Source organism: Prorops nasuta, unplaced genomic scaffold (assembly GCF_024137725.1).
Source record: "Prorops nasuta isolate Cenicafe-Biocafe unplaced genomic scaffold, Cenicafe_Pnas_1.2 PNAS00018, whole genome shotgun sequence".
Classification (NCBI taxonomy): Eukaryota; Metazoa; Arthropoda; class Insecta; order Hymenoptera; family Bethylidae; genus Prorops; species Prorops nasuta.
This window is the reverse complement of record NW_027116815.1, coordinates 2235098-2254897: the sequence shown is the minus strand read 5'-3', so window position 1 is coordinate 2254897 and position 19800 is coordinate 2235098. Positions and strand designations below refer to the sequence as shown.

Below are 19800 nucleotides of genomic sequence, written 5' to 3'. Positions count from 1 at the left end.
AGACATTAAAAACAATAAAAAAACGTACAGGTCTAAAAAGGTAAAAAGCCAGAACCAAAGAATTTGTAAAAAGCTCCGACAGTAAGCTAGTAAATAATAAATGTATTTAAAACCTATTTTACTCACTATGTACATTATTATGTCATAGGCTAGATGGGCCATTTTGAAATAAAAAATAAAGACTTACAGACTGTTGTATTTATATAATTAAAAAAAAGAATAAAACTTGTATTAATATACATATTTTAAATACTGTATTAAATCATTTAAAACTGTTTAACATTACATCAATGATCGACTCAGAGACACAATAGTGATTCTCTCTGAAAGAAAATGGCAAATGGTGTATCATATACCTCGCGTTAAAATCCTTGGTCACCTTCGGTGAGCATCCGATGAAAACGTGACAGAGATGGCATAAAGAAATAAAGTTAAGACGAGCAATTTCTTTTTTCCCCTTTTATTTATTTAACGTAAAGTTAGACGCTACAACTTTGGTACAAAAACATAAAGTAGTGGCGTAGAGGGAACGGTATTTGCGAGCGGATCCTCGAGTCCCTACGGACTGAGAAAAAGACGTGAACGTTTCGCTACGGATATAACGGGCTATATTTCTGTTTACAACGAAAGTCCTAATATATCGCGAAAGCAAACGCAACCAGCGAACAACGGAAGCATGTTCGGTTTGCGTAAGGAGCACAATAAAATTCTACATTGGATGTCGTTATAACATCGGATGGAAAATGGAGAGAAACAATTTCCATTGAAAGAAAAAAAAAGGAAATAACGATAAGCGCATGATTATATTATTTATATATAATATGTATATAAAATGTCGAAGGACAAGCTCGAAGAACCGCGTTCGCTGTTGCACAAAAACGAATCGGCGTTTGTCCGAATAAAAAAATCGAGCCTGCGATCTGTACGCGGACGACCGTGCACAGTTCCTCACAGCAACTTGAAATGTAAAGCCTTAAAACTCCGTAAAAGCTAAAGCCATCGCTGGTCTTGTTACGCGCACACAAGTTGTCGTATAATAATGATAATAATATTAATTAATAATAATAATAATAGTAAAAATGACAAAAACGAGGGATCTCCTCTTCCTCCTCCTTTCCAAAGAGTTTGAAGCTATTCGGTATTTAATGCGTAAAATCGACTTTCGAACGTCACCTTTCGGCTTCTCGTTATTAGTTTAAATATCAACGTGGCCGCGGGCGCCTAGGCGCGCACGCGACTCTTACATCGCTATTAATACGAAGACATAATTCTATTTCATCGAATTCTTATATCGTTTTAATTGTTTCTTTCAACTGTAGCCACCTGCCACGGTATTTCTCGAATGCGTTTTAAGTTTGGAAAGCGTGAAAAGCGGTTTGCTTCGATATAATGAATAAGTTGTGGTATACATTGGTAAGAATGAATTGGATATGGCTAGATTATAATCTGGGGGGGGGGGGGGGGGGGTAGAGCGCGATCGTTAACACATACACGAGACACGAGACTTTGCGCAGCCTTTAAAATCACATTGATGAGTAGAGTGACGTGGTATCGTCCTGGGCTGGCGGCCAATCGAGGAGGAGGAGGAAGCTTCCGGGATCTCCGGCCATACCGATCGTTTCTCGCTCTCTTCGATCATCGCTTTTCCATCATTGCATCATCGTGGCCTATATCTTAACGTCAGCCAGCCCAGGACGATTATATTCGGCACTTTAATGCGACACCTAGGAATACCTACTTACAGCGTATGTATATGTACGTTAATGTATATCATCATACTCATTTATTTATTTATATATTTATATATTTATATATTTACGTTATATATATATATATATATCTAGAAATAGTGTCGTGATAAAAACGAGCTATGAGATTGGCGTCGTTACAGCATCCAAACGCGTCGGGTTTCCCGCGTCTTCCATTTCGAAAGCTACACAACTCGATTCGTCGTTGCCCGCGAACGAGCGTTCGATATATGTCGTCCCAAGTGGATCCAATCGTTGCATACATCGTCGAGTATATAATTTGATTGTTGCCCGGCGCGAACCGACGCGTTTTAGCGCGATAACCAACGCATTCTCGCGACCATCCGTCCGGCTTAATACCTATCTACGTTTATTTATTCACTGTTTATTATTCAAATCGCTCTTATACGGCTAATAATCATCTTCGCAATTATATCTGGAGAGCTCGACGTACGTGCGTCATTATCGATCAAAATTAGCGCAGGAGTATTAATGTGTAGAGCAGACTAAATACGTATACGTATAATGTATATAGAGGACGATTAAATCGACAACAAATGTTTGTGTTTGTGTTCGTGTTTCTGTGTGCGTGTCAGTGTTTTCCTGTAAGCGCAGCACTCTGGCATGCTTCCGAGGAACTCGAGGGTTCTTGAAACGACGTGTCCGAATTGTGTCTGGAAATGACGGGGTTTCGGAGGCGCGCATCGATGACGATCGACCCTCCGCGACCTTGGGAGCCAAATTTGCCCGAGGGTCGCGCGACCCCGCTTTGCTCTCCCTCTCCTATAGTGTAATTTTACATGCCTGCGTTTACCATTAATTGTCTATTACAGTACGTGTATTTCTTTGGGTGTATACGTGTGAAAATTTTATGCCAGCGGAAAGCGGCAGTGTGTGGCACAACCATGACTTAAGAAGCGAGTAACTAATTAATATTATATCTCGTGTATCATATTAATATCATAGTTCCCCGTGACTCGCGCTGCCCACGTAACCTAGGGGAGAGTGGTGCCCGTTACCAGGGTCCGGTTTATTCGCGATGGTGAAAAATGTGTCTTCTCTTCCGAAGGACGCTGCTGGCTGGGACGGGCCCCTTTGGTTTCTGTCGTGCGGAAGTCTCGGCGAGCGTTGCCGGAAGTTCGCATATTCGCTGCTGCGCTGCGATAGGCTGATTCGTGCGAGAGAGGCTGAGGCGTCGTCCACCTTGCTGTCTTTTTTTGTTCTCCTTTTTTTTGTGACTTTTCTCGGTTTAACGTCGCCCCCTTCGGGGTCGGGCAGTATTGGAAGGCAGTCGTTGGCTGGCCTTGAGGAAAATGACTCAAGTAGAAAACAATGGCGACGACAATCAAGATGAACGCGAAACAGGCCAATGATAAAGGGAGAAAGAGAGTTACAATATATATATATATATATATATATAAATGTGGTCAAGGTCGAAGGGGGCGACTCTTGAGGGAGGTGGAGGTCGCCTGAGCCAATGTATATTTAACCTCAGCAGCGATCTCTCGTGTCTTTGCTTACACGTTATTATAATCGAATCTATCTAAGCGCGACAATGTGAATTAAATGGTAAATCGTTGCAAATTGGACCGACGACAGCACCGAGGGGAAGATTTGCTTTCTTTCCGCTTCTCTCGATGTGTCGAGAGCCGCCGGCGACGAGAGACGCGGAAGATTCACGGAAGATGATTTACAGGTTACACTGCCACAGTATCGTAGGGTGTGAGGTGTCCCCCGTGACCGCCGTGGGGGGAGCCGGCTTGCCGGCCGGTGGCTGCTTCGTTTCTGTAACACCAAAATCCACGAGTTTCAATAATGTCAAAATTCTGCCTTCCTCTATCGGTACGCGGTCTTTTCCTTCCAATTTTTCCGAGCGTCTCGTGTCACAAGCCAATTCATACAAAAATACACAAACAGTGGAAGGAAAAGTATTCGCATACGATTGTGAAAGATGATGTGAGCTATGACAATGTTAGTGAGCACAGAAGAATGATTGATTAGTCGAGGCGTCGATAGCTGTGATAAAAGTTGGATGAATTAGTTGATTTTAGTTGCGATGAAGAAATTAAGGGATGATGATAATGTTGGTTGGTTGGTAATGATGGCAGCTACGGTGTAGACACATTGGCCTGTTAATATGCCTCTACCGCTATCTAGCCTTAAATTGTATAGTTCCTCGTGAACCGTTATTAATGGAGCAATTCATACATGCACAAATTCGGTAAAGCTCTCTAATGACGTTTGGTCATTACTTTTTATATTGTCCTGTTTTAATAATTAAGCTACTCAAGCAATACAAAAATATTTCTTTTCTTCCCCTGATTACAATGAAATAAGATGCATTCGAACTTTAATAAATGAAAATAGATAAAAAAAAATAATTGCATTTTCTACTGTTACTTTGCTGACTAAATGCTAATTTTATCGTGGGAAGCTTTAAAACTAATTATTGTTACTACCTTTTTATCCATCTCTTTTTACCTATGAGATATCTACGAAATCTTCGAAATATAGAAATTTACAATTAAATGTTTATCCTATACGTTTGCTCCTTATATAAAAGAAGATGGTAAGAAAAGCAGCAGTGTGTGTGTGTGTGTGTGTGTAAGTGTAAAAATAAGCTATTAAACACAAGTTTGTAATTGGTTTAGAAATGACGAATAAATTGTCTCGTGTTTAATATCTTATCCCTTGTTCCTCTCGATGTGCATAAGCACCAAAGTTTCCCGTGGTATCGCGTGAAACGTTGGAATGCATCTTGATGTAACAACGATCGACGAGCAAACTTACGGCTTCCTGCGTCAATAGTCATGTAACAAGAAAGGTTAGTGATAAATTACAAGTGTTAGCATACAAGAATTAGTCACGAGCATTTTTAACTCCATTTGCTTTCTTCGGCGCAATAAAAGTGATAAATATATAGTTGCAGATTAGCGGTGGATCAACGTTACAACGAGGTGGAAGAAATTTGCAGCAGAGCTTTGCACTTGTGTCTCGAAGTGGGTGAACAGGAGCGTGAGTCAGCGGCCTTTTGGAGAACTATGAAAGAATGCAAGGTTTGTCTAGATGGGGGCGGGAAGAAACTCGAGGGTGGATGGGTTGAAGAAAATCGAGAGAGAAATCATATCGTTCAGGCACACAGTTTGAGGAGGGATGGCGACGCTCCTTTGGCTGGGCGTCGTCCATCGAGCTCACTCACTGTCTACTGACCTCTCAATGAGTTTACGCATCTCCTCGGTGGTCATGCCGTCCTTGCCACGAGCATTCACTGAAATTATAAAACACACGGCACGATTGACACAACGGTAAACTACTACGACAACACGTAACATGCAATTCGTGATTGATTGGTGGTAGTAACACATAAAAGTTAGATAGGCAGAAACAAATTTTGGGGTGAGCCACTCTCTCCTTTCGGACCATAAGGACTCGCCCCACATGCGCTGTACGCGTAGTAAGTCTAATTAGTCACTGTGCATATTAACGAGCAGTGCGAGACAAGGCGACGTCGGCCTTGAATAAAAAATAACCATTTGGAAGCAAGAAAATGTTGCGAGACTCAAAATTAACTTTTTCTTGAGATTCCATATAGTTATATACATATGTGGCATTTCCATTGTTTTCTGTCTCGTCCGGTCTGTAAGGAGTCTTTCTACTGACCGCCGTAATTGCGGTTGACAAGTTGGTCGCGATCGCATTCCGCCTCGCTAATTTCGTTGCTCTCCTTGCTGTCGTTGAAGCTCGAGTTGTTTTGATCGTGGTTCCTTGGTGGTGGGGGAGGGGGTTCCGGTGAGTTGGAAATTGGCAGATTTCGCGCTGAGCCTACGCTGCGACGGCCAACCGAGCCACGTGAGCCGTAATGATCGTAAGGTGCACCGTATTGTCCGTACTGCGACCCGTACTGATCCTCCTCTGGAGCACAATTTGCAGGGTCGTCGTACTCCGGTGAGAAAACGTTGTGCGTTCCGCTACCGCCTCCTTGCGAGGGTACCCGTGAGTAGCGACCATTCTGACGTGGCTAAAAGAGTGCGCAAATTTAAAAATGATTCATTCTCCACGATTCGTTGCTTAAATCCTGATCGATATTGAAACGTACCATTGACTGAGATCCGGAACGACTGTGAGCGGAAGCGTTTGTTGGGTGACCAACCGGGGGTCCCATGGTTCCCGAATGTCCGTTTCCGGGGTGAGGGAAGGTCTGGAACTGCATGGCCTTACTAGGATCCATCTCCTCTCGGAATCCAAGCAAGTGGAACGTGGCGTACGGACAAATCTCATCCTCCATACCTGAAAAGCATCGATAAAACCGGGTAGACTCTGTTGACTAAATCCACTACAAGCATCTTCCTTATAGTTTTCACTGTTCATCGACAAACTGTACAATTATCGTGAATCATTTACCGATTGGAATCTTCTTAATTATATGTTTAAAGCCATTTAAAAGCTTGACAATCATCGAGGATCACATCATGCTTGACGTGATGGAGGAAACCAGACATAATAAAATGCTTATATCGAAGAAGAGACGAAAGGAAAAAAAGGAAAGCTATGAAAATTTGCGTGTAGTCTGTTGGCGATGAAGGAGAGGCGGTCATGCGAAAATTTCGTGCAACATAGAAGTCCTGGTGGAAGAGTTTGGTCTCCGTTGAAACTTACGAAGACGAGTAGGGCCGGTGAGGGTACCGGACTCGCAACGGAAGACGAGACCTCGTGACGTAGCCACGAGGCGAAGAGCAACTTGGCTGCTTCTTAAAGCTATCAGTTTGTAAATACCAACCTCTGTGCGAGAGAGCCTCTGCACTGCCCATGCGAGGTGGCGGTGGACACCTCCTGGTGGGTGCACAATGATTCAACTCCTCGTACATGTGTCTCCTCGGGTCCCAGGTAGAGTGACTCCTTATCGACCCTGTTCCACCTATTCGAACAAATGCTACAAACACGGTACGTATCGCTATCGCCTACCAAGATAACCAACCCAGGGTCACCTTTGGTACCAACCATCTCTCGCTTCTCTTCGTCATTCTTATAACCATTCGTCTGTTTGCCCCCCCCCCCCCCCTATCTCGACTCCTTATTTGAATCCTTGGTAAGCGCAGCGTTACATTGTATAAGCGGGAAAGTTTACAGTAGCCTAACTCGCAAGGACACTGTCGTCTTTGGAGAGTGTATACAAATATTTCCAAGCAAGCCAGACGAGTGTGACCAACGATAATATTTAAATGTAAAAGACTTGACAAGTGTGAATGCTTGTAATAATGATGAATGTATGTATATGCAGGTTTTGAATCGTATTCTTCTGTGCGCAGGTGCGTTCATCAGCGACAAAATGGGATAAGTATATAAGGAGTATATTGAAAGGCTGGTAAGAAGCCTCGTGTGTGTGTGATGTTCGTGTATCACGTGAAAAGGGCGATAATACTATGTCGTGCCGATGCGAAAACACACATCTAAACAATAAATGAAATGTCATCTAGAAGTGAAATGGTTGGCAAGTTATGGCTTACTTATGACTGTACCTCGCTTGATACGATCGCAGGTATTGTAGTTAGATCCAGGGACCGGTGGAAGTTTACGGTTCGGTGGTGCAATGTATCCAAGTTCGTCCCGTAAATCCGGCCTTCGTTTATCCAACGTCGCTCCACCAACTCCGGTTTGCTGGTATACAACATCGTCTTAAAGATAAGAGAGAAAATTGTATGAAATAATAAAATTGTATTACCTCCGTCGACTTATTTGATTAGGCATTATTTATGCACATGTATATAATATAGTTTTTTTATAAGAAGATAAAAAAAAATGGTATACATTGTCCCTCGTAATATTTCTCGTCGGCCGATGAGATACCTCTCAGCCTGGTTTGTTCCGGGCCTCGAGTTCTTCTGGAGAGCGCCACGCAAATCACGACAATGCCTACTATGATCACGACGATCGTGGCCCCTACCGGTACCACGACGTTCACGTCCAGCCAGCTCGGCAACCAAGGGAAATAGCGTCTCACGTCGGCATTTTCACTGTCACCTCCGGTTTTCACCGGTGGAGCGATAGTGCCTGTAGAAAATAAGAGATTTTACCTTTATCGCTATTATGGCCCTTCCCCTTGAGCACGCAGATTACGATGACGGCAACAATAATGACGAGCACAGCCGCGACCACCGGTACGACCAGATTTAAGTTAGCCATGAACATTTTCATCGGATCCTCATCATTGCCACCACCATTCACATCCGGCAATTCGCGCGCCGGTGCTATGGTGCCTGGAACAAAAAATTCGGCGACCGTTTACTATCCAGTCACCATTAGCACCGGAGTGCGCGCCAGCTTTTGTTCTCCTCCAACGATATACTCACCACCGGTGACCGTCAGAGTTGCGAATTCGTATTCGGCAACTGCGAATCCTGCGTTGTTATGAGCTGTCACTCGTAAATGATACCAACTGGCAGGATCCAAATCGAGCACTACAAAGTTACCACCTGGCTTTACGTTGTTCGACACCTGATTCCATTCTTGCTGGTGCCTGTTATGAGAAAGAATCATTGTGGTTTATTCGAGTTGACGAGAATACAATTTTCTGATTTCAATCGTCTTACTTTTTCTTGTGCTCTACGACAAAGTACAACATTGGACAACCACCGTCAGACCATGCACTGAGATGAAGAGTTATACTGTTCGTGGATACTTCGATGAATCGAGCAGCTTCCGGAATTATAGGCTTGGAGCCTTTTGTGCGTGTATTTAGTATGTCGGAAGGATCTCCAATACCAATTCTATAAATAAGAGTTAGTTAAATTCATTTGACAGATATTTCTCTTTGTTAGCAAGTCCTTTCATTACCAATTACTAACCCATTATAAGCAGTTACATAGATTTGATATCTAGATCCACACCACAGATTCTCCAAAGTATATTTCTGAGCAGTCGAGCTAATTTGTACGGTTTCCCAGTCACCGAATTCAGGCTTAAAATGAATTGTGTATCCATGAATGGGTGCATTATCGGTTGCATGTGGTCGAAGTTTCATAGTCAGAGAATTGGTCGTAGTGGCAGTTAGTGTTACTTGCGGAGAATGCGGAGGAGCTGCAATACATTTGTAACATTAAGTAAACTATAAGTCAAAATTATCAAGAAGGACAAATTTCTTTACCATGGACAATCAACTGATGAGTAACAGTATCGTGCCCGAAAGAGTTTTCAACGTAGCAAGCATATTCTCCAGCATCCGCACGGTCAACTTCTTTGATGAAGAGAGATCCTTCTGGTAATTGTCTTAATCTATCGCTTGGTTGAAGTGTAGCACCTCGGACCTTCCACGTAACTTCCGGTGCAGGAACACCCACAGCCAAACAAGGCAGCTTTACGTCTTCTTTATAAGTGGCAGTGAATTTATCATCGAACGATGCGATCTTTGCCGGAACTATTACACCATTCGAAATAAAATATAAATAACATTTATAATAATTACGAACTTAAATTATTAGGCAAGAATTGCGTAAGTGGTTTAAGCACCTCGAACGCTGGGAGACAGAGTTACAATCTTCGAAGCTTCGCCCTCGCCAATATTGGTGCTGGCAGTAACCCAGAAGTCATATCTACGCTGTTTGTCCAATCCTGAAGCTTCGTGCGTCAATTGATTAGGCAGTACTTTCTGACTGGTAGGCTCTTCAGTATTGTCTGCTTTTGTATAAATTGTGTACTGCGAAATCACACCATTTGGCTGACTTGGTGGGCGCCACGAAACCAGAATGGCTTCGGCTGACATAACGAGAGCTTTGATAGCGATCGGAGCTTCGGGAGCTGCGGAAAATTATGGATGTATTCAATATTCCAATGATCAAACGTTTATCGATCAATCAATTGTTTAAGTTTCTAACCATCTTGTTCAGTTTGGCAGTGAATTGGTGCTGACTTGACTCCGTCTCCTCCAGAAGTAAATGCTAATACCTGCATACTATAGTTTGTATATTTCTTAAGTCCATGAAGAATAGTTTCACTGGAGGATGTAATTTTGGTATCCTTCGTATTCTCGTCGTACCAGGTATCGGATGGTCCATATATCACCTAGTTGAATACAAAAATATTTTTACATTTTCTCGTTGAATTATAAAAACAGTACATGTACATATCTAATCTTACTAACTTTGTATCCAGTTATAACACCGTTAGCCGCACTAAGCGGTGGCGACATCCACGAGACTCTGATAGTTTGAGATGTCAAAGTGGTGCAAGTGGTATCGTGAGGTGGCTGTTCAGGCACTCCTTCAGCAGTGTGTTGTCTTCGTTCTTCACTCATAGGTCCAGAACCAACTTTGTTAAAGGCTTGAACGACTACGCTATATTGAGTATAAGTCTTTAGGTTCATGATCTGTAAATGATGCTCCTTGCCATCCTCTTTGGAAAATTCGACAGTCTCAAACATATAAGGCTTCTCGGAAGACGACAGTCTGTATCCAACATAATAGCCTAAGATCTCCCCATTCCAGTCATCTTTCGGCGGTGGTTTCCAGGTAACCTGTTGGAATTTATGCGTTATCAGAATCCAAACATTCCCTGCTGATAAGAAAGAGACTCAATGGAGGATTTCACACCTTAAGCGTGTGCTGGTCCAAAGCGTCGACTTTAACGTTCATCGGTGGTCCGCTAGGTGCTTCCTCGGCTGTAATGATAGTAACGGTATCCGATGGGTCTGATGTACCAATTTCATTCTCAGCAACGATTCTAAGATGGTAAGTGGTGGCAGGTCTCAGATTGAATACTCCAGCAACATTTTGCTGCGATCCAGGCACCAGCACTCTATCGATGTCAGTTTCCCAGGAACCTTTGCTGATTTTGTACTCAATGACGTAACGTTTTATCGGACTGTTTCCATCGTATGGAGCTGCCCACGATAGCTGAACTGAGCGACCTGATTTGTCCAAAACTTTCAGGCCATATGGAACTTCGGGAACCTCTGCGAGGAGAAAGCATTTTTATTAGAAGAAAATTGCCAATTTACTTTTTCCGTTAATACAGGATGCAACATGAATTACTTATTTTCTTGATACAATGGATAGAAGACTCGATTCGAAGAATAAAATTATAGTTACATATATACAATCTTTTAATATTGCCAATACTAAACATTTGTATAACTGTTTTCTTCTCAAAATCAGATCTTTCATCCATTGTTCCAATGAAATAAAGTCTCTCATATTTAACCTTTTCTAATTAGACTAACCTTGAACTATCATGTTGATACTGGTATCATCACTCCCAAAGGCGTTGGTAGCAACACAAGTGAACAATGCAGAATCGCTTCTCTCGGTTCGTTTGATACTCAAGTCAGATAAGACACCGTTGGCCATAATTTCTTCCCTGATGGTGTATCGAGAATCGCTCTTCGGGTCCAATCTCTTGTTATTCATGTTCCACAGAATACCAATGGGCTTTTCGCCTTGAGCCTCGCATTGTAGGACAGCAGGTTCTCCACGGCGAGCAGTTTGATTTTTCAATTTGATTTCAAAGTGAGGAGGGGCTAAAGAAAATATTTGTTAAATATTGAGTTTCCAATTCACATTATTTTTACTATATTTTCGATCAATAATTTTATATTTACCTTGAACTGAAATCTGAATAACAGCGGATAATCCAGATCCAATACCATTGACGGCTTCACAGAGGTAATATCCTTCATTGGTTTTCTGAATGTTATTTATCGAAAGTGTACCATCCTCCACGCTTATGTCTGGATTGCTGAGTTTCAAATCAGTGTAGTCGCCGGGTGTATCGCCTGGAAGTGAAATATTTACTCAGTCGATGATTTTTTTTTTATGAAATTGTTTAATTGAAGCGCTGGTATAGAAAGCTCGTTTTACCTGTAGCCCTCTTCCATGTGACTTGAGGCTTAGGGAATCCATCGGCTTTGCACTCAACCCTAGCATCAGAACCTTGCGCAAATGCTTTGTCGGTTGGTTCCAGAATCCAGCGAGGCGGCACTATTGCAAAATGAAAACGATTAGTCTAAAGTCCTTCTCGCTCCATTCGCGATATCCAGTAATACCGGAAGTCAGCCTAGCTTGCGTACTTCATCACTCGATTGCTTATAACAAATTTAACACAACAATTCCTTCTATTTACCATTTCATTAAACTTTTCAACTGGAAAATATAATTATTAGAAAAAAATCTCGTTCGTTCTTTATACTTATCAAAACCTAAAAAAATTGATGAAGAACGCAAGTTTTGGTACGTTGCATGCAATTTGTACCATGACTCTCTTCCGCAACTGGTTTTAGTAGATTTGAACACAGGTCATGCGGGAGTTTCGAGTGTTAGCGTGAAAGATCTACAGCAGTCAATAGAGTAAGAGAGTGAAAGATAGATTAAAAGAAAGAGAGGGGGTGTGAGGGAGCTAGATCAGGAATGAAGGTAAAGTGAGACAGAAAGATTAAAAGAGATGGGTGAAAAAGGGTGATAAGAGATGAAAGAAGAAGAAGGATGAGAGGAACGAGGTAGGTATATATAAAGAGAAAGATATAGAGAGAGGAGGCTGAAACACTTTGAACAGTGTGCAGCCTGCATGCTTGACTACTACTAGCTAAACTGCAGACTACTCGAGCACCAAGTATGAAAGGTGTCTCGTGTCTAAGCAAGAAAGAATACATGCGTGCTATATCTACTTTGCTACATATGCATCTACAAAATGAACGAGGCGAGACGTGTGGTTGGGTCTTGGGTTTAGGACGGTGAACTTTTTTTTCAAAAGCAGGATAATGGGTTGGTTGTGGTACTATGGAAGAGAGAGTGGAGGGCGAGGGGGGGAGTGGTTGGTCGATGGTCCGGGAGTTGGACACGCTATGACGCGATAGGGGTACGGTAGTGAGAACGACACCGAGACTAAATCGCGATCAGACCCGACAAAACCTACACGAAAAACCCTTCGTTATCTCATTGTTGTTATCTCGCATTCCAAGTACATCGACCTTTGGAAAAAACTGGCGAAAAAAGTGCCGGTCGATTCTCCATCAGAGAGGAAGAGAAAATCGAAAGTAGTCGACGAGAGAGGGGGTGTGGCTGGATTGTCGAAGAGTTCTTGCAATTGTGGGATGAGAGACTGGTAGAGGTGAATATCCATGAAACGTGGAGTTGCTGGATTTAAATTGCGAGGGGGCTTGATAGCGGCGAAACGAAAGATAGGCGACTTTTACACGCAGACAAATAGCGGAAGAAGGAGAATTTTTAGCAAGAGACAGTACAAGAGAGAGAGAGAAAGAGAGACAGAGAGAGAAAGATAGTAAGAAAGAGAAAGAAGAGGAAGACGCTGGCAAAGATCGTCCGCATCGACGAAAGCAGCCGAGAGCACCTGTGCTCGCGCGAAGCGAGCATACCACAAAAGAAAATGGAAAATCAACGAAAGCTGCCGGCCAATGAAAATAGAAGAGAGCTTTTTTAAAACGTAGAGAGAGATGCATCAATACAGAAGAAGCTTGCGTTTTGGTGATGATAAGAAACCGACGCGGCTGCCACTGCGGATATAATCAGCTTAAGACCAGTCATTATTATTTTTTACATATTATTATATATATATATATAGTATACTGTATATAAATATGTACACCATGGCAAATCGTGAGAAATACGTATATACAGTATAATGCGAGATTGCATGTGGATTTGTTCGTTCCCTAACCGTGGACTCTGAGGATGGCCTCGTGCACGGTTTTCCCGGATGGATTATTAGCGACACACGCGTAAATCCCAGCGTGTTCCGGTGCAACCGGCTCGATCAGCAGTATACTGGTGCGTGGTCCTATTTTGCCAACGCTGAATCCCAAGAATTGCGACAACTCCTTGCCATCGTGGGTCCAGGATATCTCGATCGGTGTGTCACCGATTGGCACCATGCAAGCTAACTGGGCTGCCTGGCCGGCATAGATCGGTCCCTCCCCAAAACTGAACGGCGTGATCCGTGGAGTTACTGCAATTCAACCTCACCTTCATTCTTCCCCCTCTCAAAACCCCCTCTTCTTCGTTCTTTATCGCAACCTTCCCCTTTTCTTCCCTTTTTCGCAAGCTTTCCGCGATGCATCTCCTGATTGATCTTCCTACCAGTTGAACGTGGGATAGAGAGGAATTGGAAAGAGAGAGAGAGAGAGAGAGACAGAGAGCAAATAATGGTTTCGTTTAGAGGAACTGAGACGAGATGGAGACTTCTCGTGCCAAACATTTTTAACACGTTGTTTCCCTCCCACTGCGACCTAACTATATATATTGACGATGCAGAAAAGTAATAATAATAATAAATGAATAAACGTATGTGTTGGTGTTTGTTTGCGTGATGTATTGAGATGTACAATGGTGAGACAGATAATTAAAGATAGATAGAGATAGAGAAAGAGAGAGAGAGAGAGAGAGAGAGAGCAAACAATTGGAAAATACCCTACGATGCAGCCTTAGCGACGTTTAATATCAAATATCGACTACTGGTCGCACTACTTTCCTCTCGACAGACTATTTGGACGCAAAATGGCACCAAATACATATTGGCAATGGTTCGATCACTATAAAATCTTACTGGACAACAATCGTGGACAATTACAGCGAGTCACTTACGAATATTGTACTATACACATGGGTCGAGAGAGAGAGAGAGAGAGAGAAAGAGAGAAAGAGATAGAGAGAAAGATTACAAAGGAAGGAACATGCCGGTAAGTTGTTGCTGTCTGTAATTTGCGAGATAAGCTGCAGAGTGTGAGGAGATGATGTTGGAGAGAAATGAAGAAGATACCGTTGACTTTGAGATGAGCACTGTGCCTAGCCCGACCAGCAGGATTATCGGCTACGCAAGCATATTCGCCAGCGTGCTCGCCACGTACGGTTGGAATCGTCAGAGCCGACACTCTATCCCCCAAAGAGGTGATACCCACTCCGTCGCCTACCTCTAAGTGCCGTCCTTTGAACAACCAATTCAGCGTAATCGGCGTGTCCCCCTTCACGACCGCGCAATGGACGATTATCAGATCGCCGGAGTTGCTCTCGTCGAAAGAGAAAGGCTGCAGGTAAGGGGCCACTGCAGACAAACGCACAAAACCTTCCGATAAACATGAAAGCTCCACTGCAATTTTTCATCCGCCAATAATTTCCCACTTTTCCACCGATTCGCCGAGAAACGAGGTTTCCAGGATCGATAAGCTGCAATGGACCAGGAGTGGATACGGAAGAAACTAATAAGTTTAACAGATACAGAGAAAGAGAAAGAGAGATAGATACAGTAGATATATATATAGAGACAGAGAGAGAGAGAGAGAAAGAAATAAAGACAATATAGCGAAGAGAAGCGTTAGGTCGTATTAAGCACCGTTCACGATCAAATTAGCCGACAGCTCGTGTCTTCCTGCTGGATTTTCCGCGATACAAGTGTAAGTCCCTGCGTGGGGTTCCTTGAGCGATCCTATGCTCAGAATGGCACCACGTCCGCCGAGATCCAGAATCGTGATGCCCGAATGCGGTGATATGGGCTGACCATTCAACATCCACCAGAGTTTCAAGGGCTCGTCTCCCTCGACCACCGAACAGGGTACGGTAACTACTTGGTCGGAGTTTAGGGGCTTCTCCCCGAATGTGAATGGCAATAATTTTGGAATTACTGAAAGAGAGAGAGAGAGAGAGAAAGAGAGGATAGAAAGATAGAAAGAGGAAGGAAATATATTGAGTGAGAGAAAAACGAGCAGAGTCTTCAAAGCTAACAAATTGGGTCGTTGAGTGCGTTGGCCTTTGCAGGAATCCGCTCCCCTCTTATTGGATTCCGGGATATCCTCTTCCTCCTCAGTATTCTTTTTCATTTCAACTCCTTCTCACCGCCACCGTGGACGGCTGTCGATCGTTCAATTCAGCGAGGATAAATAAGAAAGCGAGAGGAAAACGGAAAAAGAAGGAACACTTCGACCAACCAACAACGCAACGATGCACTCCTCGAGTTTAAAGAAACAGAAAGAAGCAGAGACGGGTAATGATGTTTGCGGGGGTTGCAAGGAGTCACGGAGAAACAAACGGTGGTGGTTGGAATGAAGATTGTGAAAATGGTTGGGAATATCGCGTGGAAGCGTCTCGTTTCCGAACAAAGCATTGCGGTAACGATTATGTCGGGGTTTCAGAGAGAGTCCTGAGTGTACCATTGACATCCAACTTGGCCGAGTGGGAGGTTGATCCAGCCGTGTTGGAAGCGATGCAGGTGTACTCGCCGGCGTGCCTAGCAGCTACCGATTCTATCGTTAATTGCTTCACCCGTTTTCCCGAACTCGAGACCATTACGTCCATCTGATCGTTTCTGATTGGCTGGCCGTTGAAGCTCCACGAGATTTCCAGGGGGTAATCCCCCTTTATCACTACGCATTGCACCGATGCCAAATCACCAGCATTCATTGGTTCCTCCCCGAAAGAAATCTGACCGATTTGCGGAGCGACTAAACACACGAAAATACCAAAGATCGATAATGAGAGTCTATATAACGATACTGATACTACTGGAGAAATCACTGCACTCTTTATTGTCCAGATTCGCTGAAGGGGAGTCCTCGTGAAGATTACAAAGATCCATGATAAAAGTGACATTGCTGGACTCGAGTAAATCACTGGGGTGGAAAGGAAAAAAAAAGTACGAGTGGTCCACTGGAATAATTAGGCGGGTTTCAGATACGCAAAACGACTGAAACTACGAAAATCCCAACGTTCGATATTGAGAGCCTACACCGATACTGATATTGGAATAAATTAACGATATCCCCAGTCGAGAATCACTGAAGTGGATACCCAATGAAGATGGCGAAGATTTACGATAGAGTTTAAGTGATATTGCTGGAGTGGAATTAATCAAGGGGATGGGAGGGAAAATAACGAGTGTGATCTACTGGAATAATCGGATGGATTTTAGTACCGTTGACAGTGAGCGTTGCGGATCTGCTGACGGCACCCACCAAGTTGCTAGCAACGCAAGTGTATTCCCCGGCATGGTGAGCGGTCACCGAGTCTATGGTGAGAACGGAGGTCTTTTTGCCAGTCTTAGAAATGCTCACTTCAGGATGGGTGAGTCTAGTTATCTCTCGCCCGTTATGACTCCAATTGATCTCGATCGGAGCATCCCCTTTCAGGACGCTACACATTGCAGACACCTGCTCACCCCAATTGGCTGGTTCTTCGCCAATGGAGAACGGCGCAATCTGAGGCGCCACTGCAATTCAATTCCAACGAAACGTCAAAACGAATGAAATAAGGATTTGTTTATCCAAGGAAAGATTAATTATAATAAATGATAACCGAAAACTCCAATCCGAGACCTTCGACGATTATAATTTGGTGAACGTTTCAATTGGGACAAGAGTGGAGGGGATAAGGGAATTGTTTAATTGGCTGTTTTGTATAATGCGACGTAAAAAAATAGATGGCCATTTTTTCAGTAAATTAGATGTACCATTGACAGCAAGTGCGGCCGAGTAACTGGTGGCCCCAGCTGCATTCGAAGCTATGCAAGTATATTCCCCGACATGTCTAGCGCTCACCGCCTCGATAGTCATCAGGCTCACTCGTTTCCCGGTGCTAGAAATGCTAATGTCCCCGTGATTATCCCTGGTGATCGGCTCGCCGTTCAGTGCCCACGAAATTTCAATGGGAAAGTCTCCCTTCACTATAGTGCAGACGGCGGAAACCGCTTCTCCCCAATTGGCCGGTTCGTCGCCAATTATGAATGGCGCTATCTGAGGCGCGACTGAAAATCATTTTTGCATCGATAACCCTCGGAATATCTACGAATCGTGTCAAGACCGTTTCGGTTCTTTTGACAGCGAAGCGGAGTAAACTTTCTGTAATTGCAGAATAACGTTGATTCGTGGTTCTTCGGTTGGATCGACTCCTTCGAGGTTAGTCAAGGTCATTTAAAATATACACACAAATACGAAGAGGAACGACAGCATTTTAGAATAAACGAGTATAATGAAACATCTAAGGAGAACAGAATATATTCTCCATTTCCTTCAAGGTCATTCAAGGTCATGAAAATGTATCAACAATTACGAAGAAGAGCGAAAGAATTTTACAGCGAACGAGTCTGATCGAAACCGTTCTAATATCCCTATGAGTTTTGTAAGGACAGGATATAGGTTCGCCAATTGGTTCAAGGTGACAGACAGCATTGCAAACATGCACGTCGTACCATTGACGGCTAAAGTCGCACTGTGGCTGACACCTCCAGCCCTGTTGGAGGCTGTGCAAGTGTAATCCCCCGCGTGTCTAGCCGCAACTGCATCGATCGCCAAAACGCTCAGGCGTTTCCCGCTCGTAATACTCAGCTGATCCGCCCGATCAAGGACGATCGGCTCCCCGTTGAAGGCCCAGGATATCTCCATCGGGAAGTCGCCCTTCGAGATCGAGCAGGTCACGGACAAGGCCTCGCCGGAATTCACTGGCTCGTCGCCGAAACTGAACGGAAATATCTGCGGAGCAACTTTTCACACGCCAAATTTATGCAAACACTATTCCACGCTAAATCTATGTAATCTAGATGGAAAGAATATAAGAAATTAGCCAGTCTCTTCAATCCGGAAAAGCTCCTGGGCCACTGTATAGATGGATAGCAGAGATAAAGAGAAAAAGCGTGTAGGAAATTAAAGCACGAGGTTCGAACGATGATGATGATGATGCTGTGAGAGAAATGGTTGCTGTTGTGAGGGAGGAGGATTTTCAGGACGTGTGTGGTGCATGGCTGAAAAAACGAGCAGGCATATTGAAGATACGGTTGAGGTGTACCATTTACGGCTAGAACGGTTGAATGAGAAACCGCGCCAGCCTTGTTTTTCGCTAGGCAAGTGTAGTTTCCCGCGTGTCTCGCAGCCACCGACTCGATGCTCAGCACGCTCATGTGTTTATTGATCTTCGTTATCGAGAAATCCTCCGAGCTGGAATCGATAGCCCTCCCATTGAACTTCCAAATAATTTGTACTGGAAAATCGCCCTTTACAATGGAACAGGTGGCAGAAACCATATCGCCCCAATTGGCTGGACCGTCGCTGATTGAAAACGGCCCGATCTGTGGTACCACTAGAAAACAGTACTTCTATCTAACCACCTTCGCGATGAATCGAGGACCGACATAAGAGTTTATGGAACAGTTCCTGTAATATCGTTGTTCCAGTCGAAGCCATAAATTTTAGCTAATGTCTCTGGAAAATTGGGATCCAATGGAAGGAAGGATGAAGGGGGGAATGGAGTTTTGCTCGTCGAGGATTGGCATGCGCGAGTATAAGATGACGAAGTAGAAAAAGCTAGAAATTATATCCAGGAACTGGGCTTTGTAGGTATACCATTAACGCTTAAAGATGCGGAATAACTGGTGCCACCAGCAACATTACTGGCCATACAGGTGTACTCCCCAGCGTGTCTTGCAGCAACAGGATCGATCGTGAGAACACTAACGCGTTTACTGGTACTAACAATCGATATATCGGAATATTCGCTAGATATCGGCTGCCCGTTGAAGGCCCACTCGACCTCGATTGGATAATCTCCCTTCAGCACGGTGCAAGTTGCTGAAATCGTGTCTCCCCAATTTGCTGGTTTTTCTCCCATCACGAATGGTACTATCTCTGGAGGAACTATTAAAAAATACTAAAAACGTTATTCATCTTTGGCATACAACATTGTTCGTTGAGACTTTGAAAGATTTCTTCGAGAGATAGAGACATTTTTAAAATTCCTGCAGATGATGTTAATGAAGAGGAAGAAGAATAGAAAGATAGAAACGAGAATGGTTCTTCTCCCATCAAGAATGGTACCATTTCTGGAGAAACTACCGAGAAATCCTAAACAACCTTAATCATCCACCATACGATACATTTAATGAAACTGAAGAAATATCTTCAAACCAACAAACAAGAGATATTGAAATCTTCTACAGACGATGTTCATGAGGAAACAGAGGAATAGAAAGATAGAGACGAGAGTGGATAGTTTAGGGATCGGATGATAGGAGAGTTTCTTGTTAGTCCGTCATGCACGGTAGAATTAGATACAGTGGCAAGTGACAAGTGTAC

The 19800-nt window shown here is 43.5% G+C and overlaps 1 protein-coding gene across 1 annotated transcript in view; it reads right to left on the bottom strand.

Moving 5' to 3' along the window:
• Positions 1-344: 344 nt before the first annotated feature.
• Positions 345-19800, bottom strand: part of Dscam1 (Down syndrome cell adhesion molecule 1) — a 62330-nt gene continuing 42874 nt past the window's right edge. Inside the window, 18 exon segments of the mRNA XM_066738358.1 lie at positions 345-3533; positions 4959-5016; positions 5409-6035; positions 6526-6663; positions 7265-7420; positions 7554-7796; positions 8096-8262; positions 8336-8512; positions 8591-8822; positions 8890-9159; positions 9252-9539; positions 9617-9803; positions 9883-10254; positions 10331-10692; positions 10960-11256; positions 11338-11511; positions 11597-11716; positions 16653-16946. Of these exon segments, the coding sequence (XP_066594455.1) occupies positions 3446-3533; positions 4959-5016; positions 5409-6035; positions 6526-6663; positions 7265-7420; positions 7554-7796; positions 8096-8262; positions 8336-8512; positions 8591-8822; positions 8890-9159; positions 9252-9539; positions 9617-9803; positions 9883-10254; positions 10331-10692; positions 10960-11256; positions 11338-11511; positions 11597-11716; positions 16653-16946 (4250 nt within the window). The 3' untranslated portion in view covers positions 345-3445.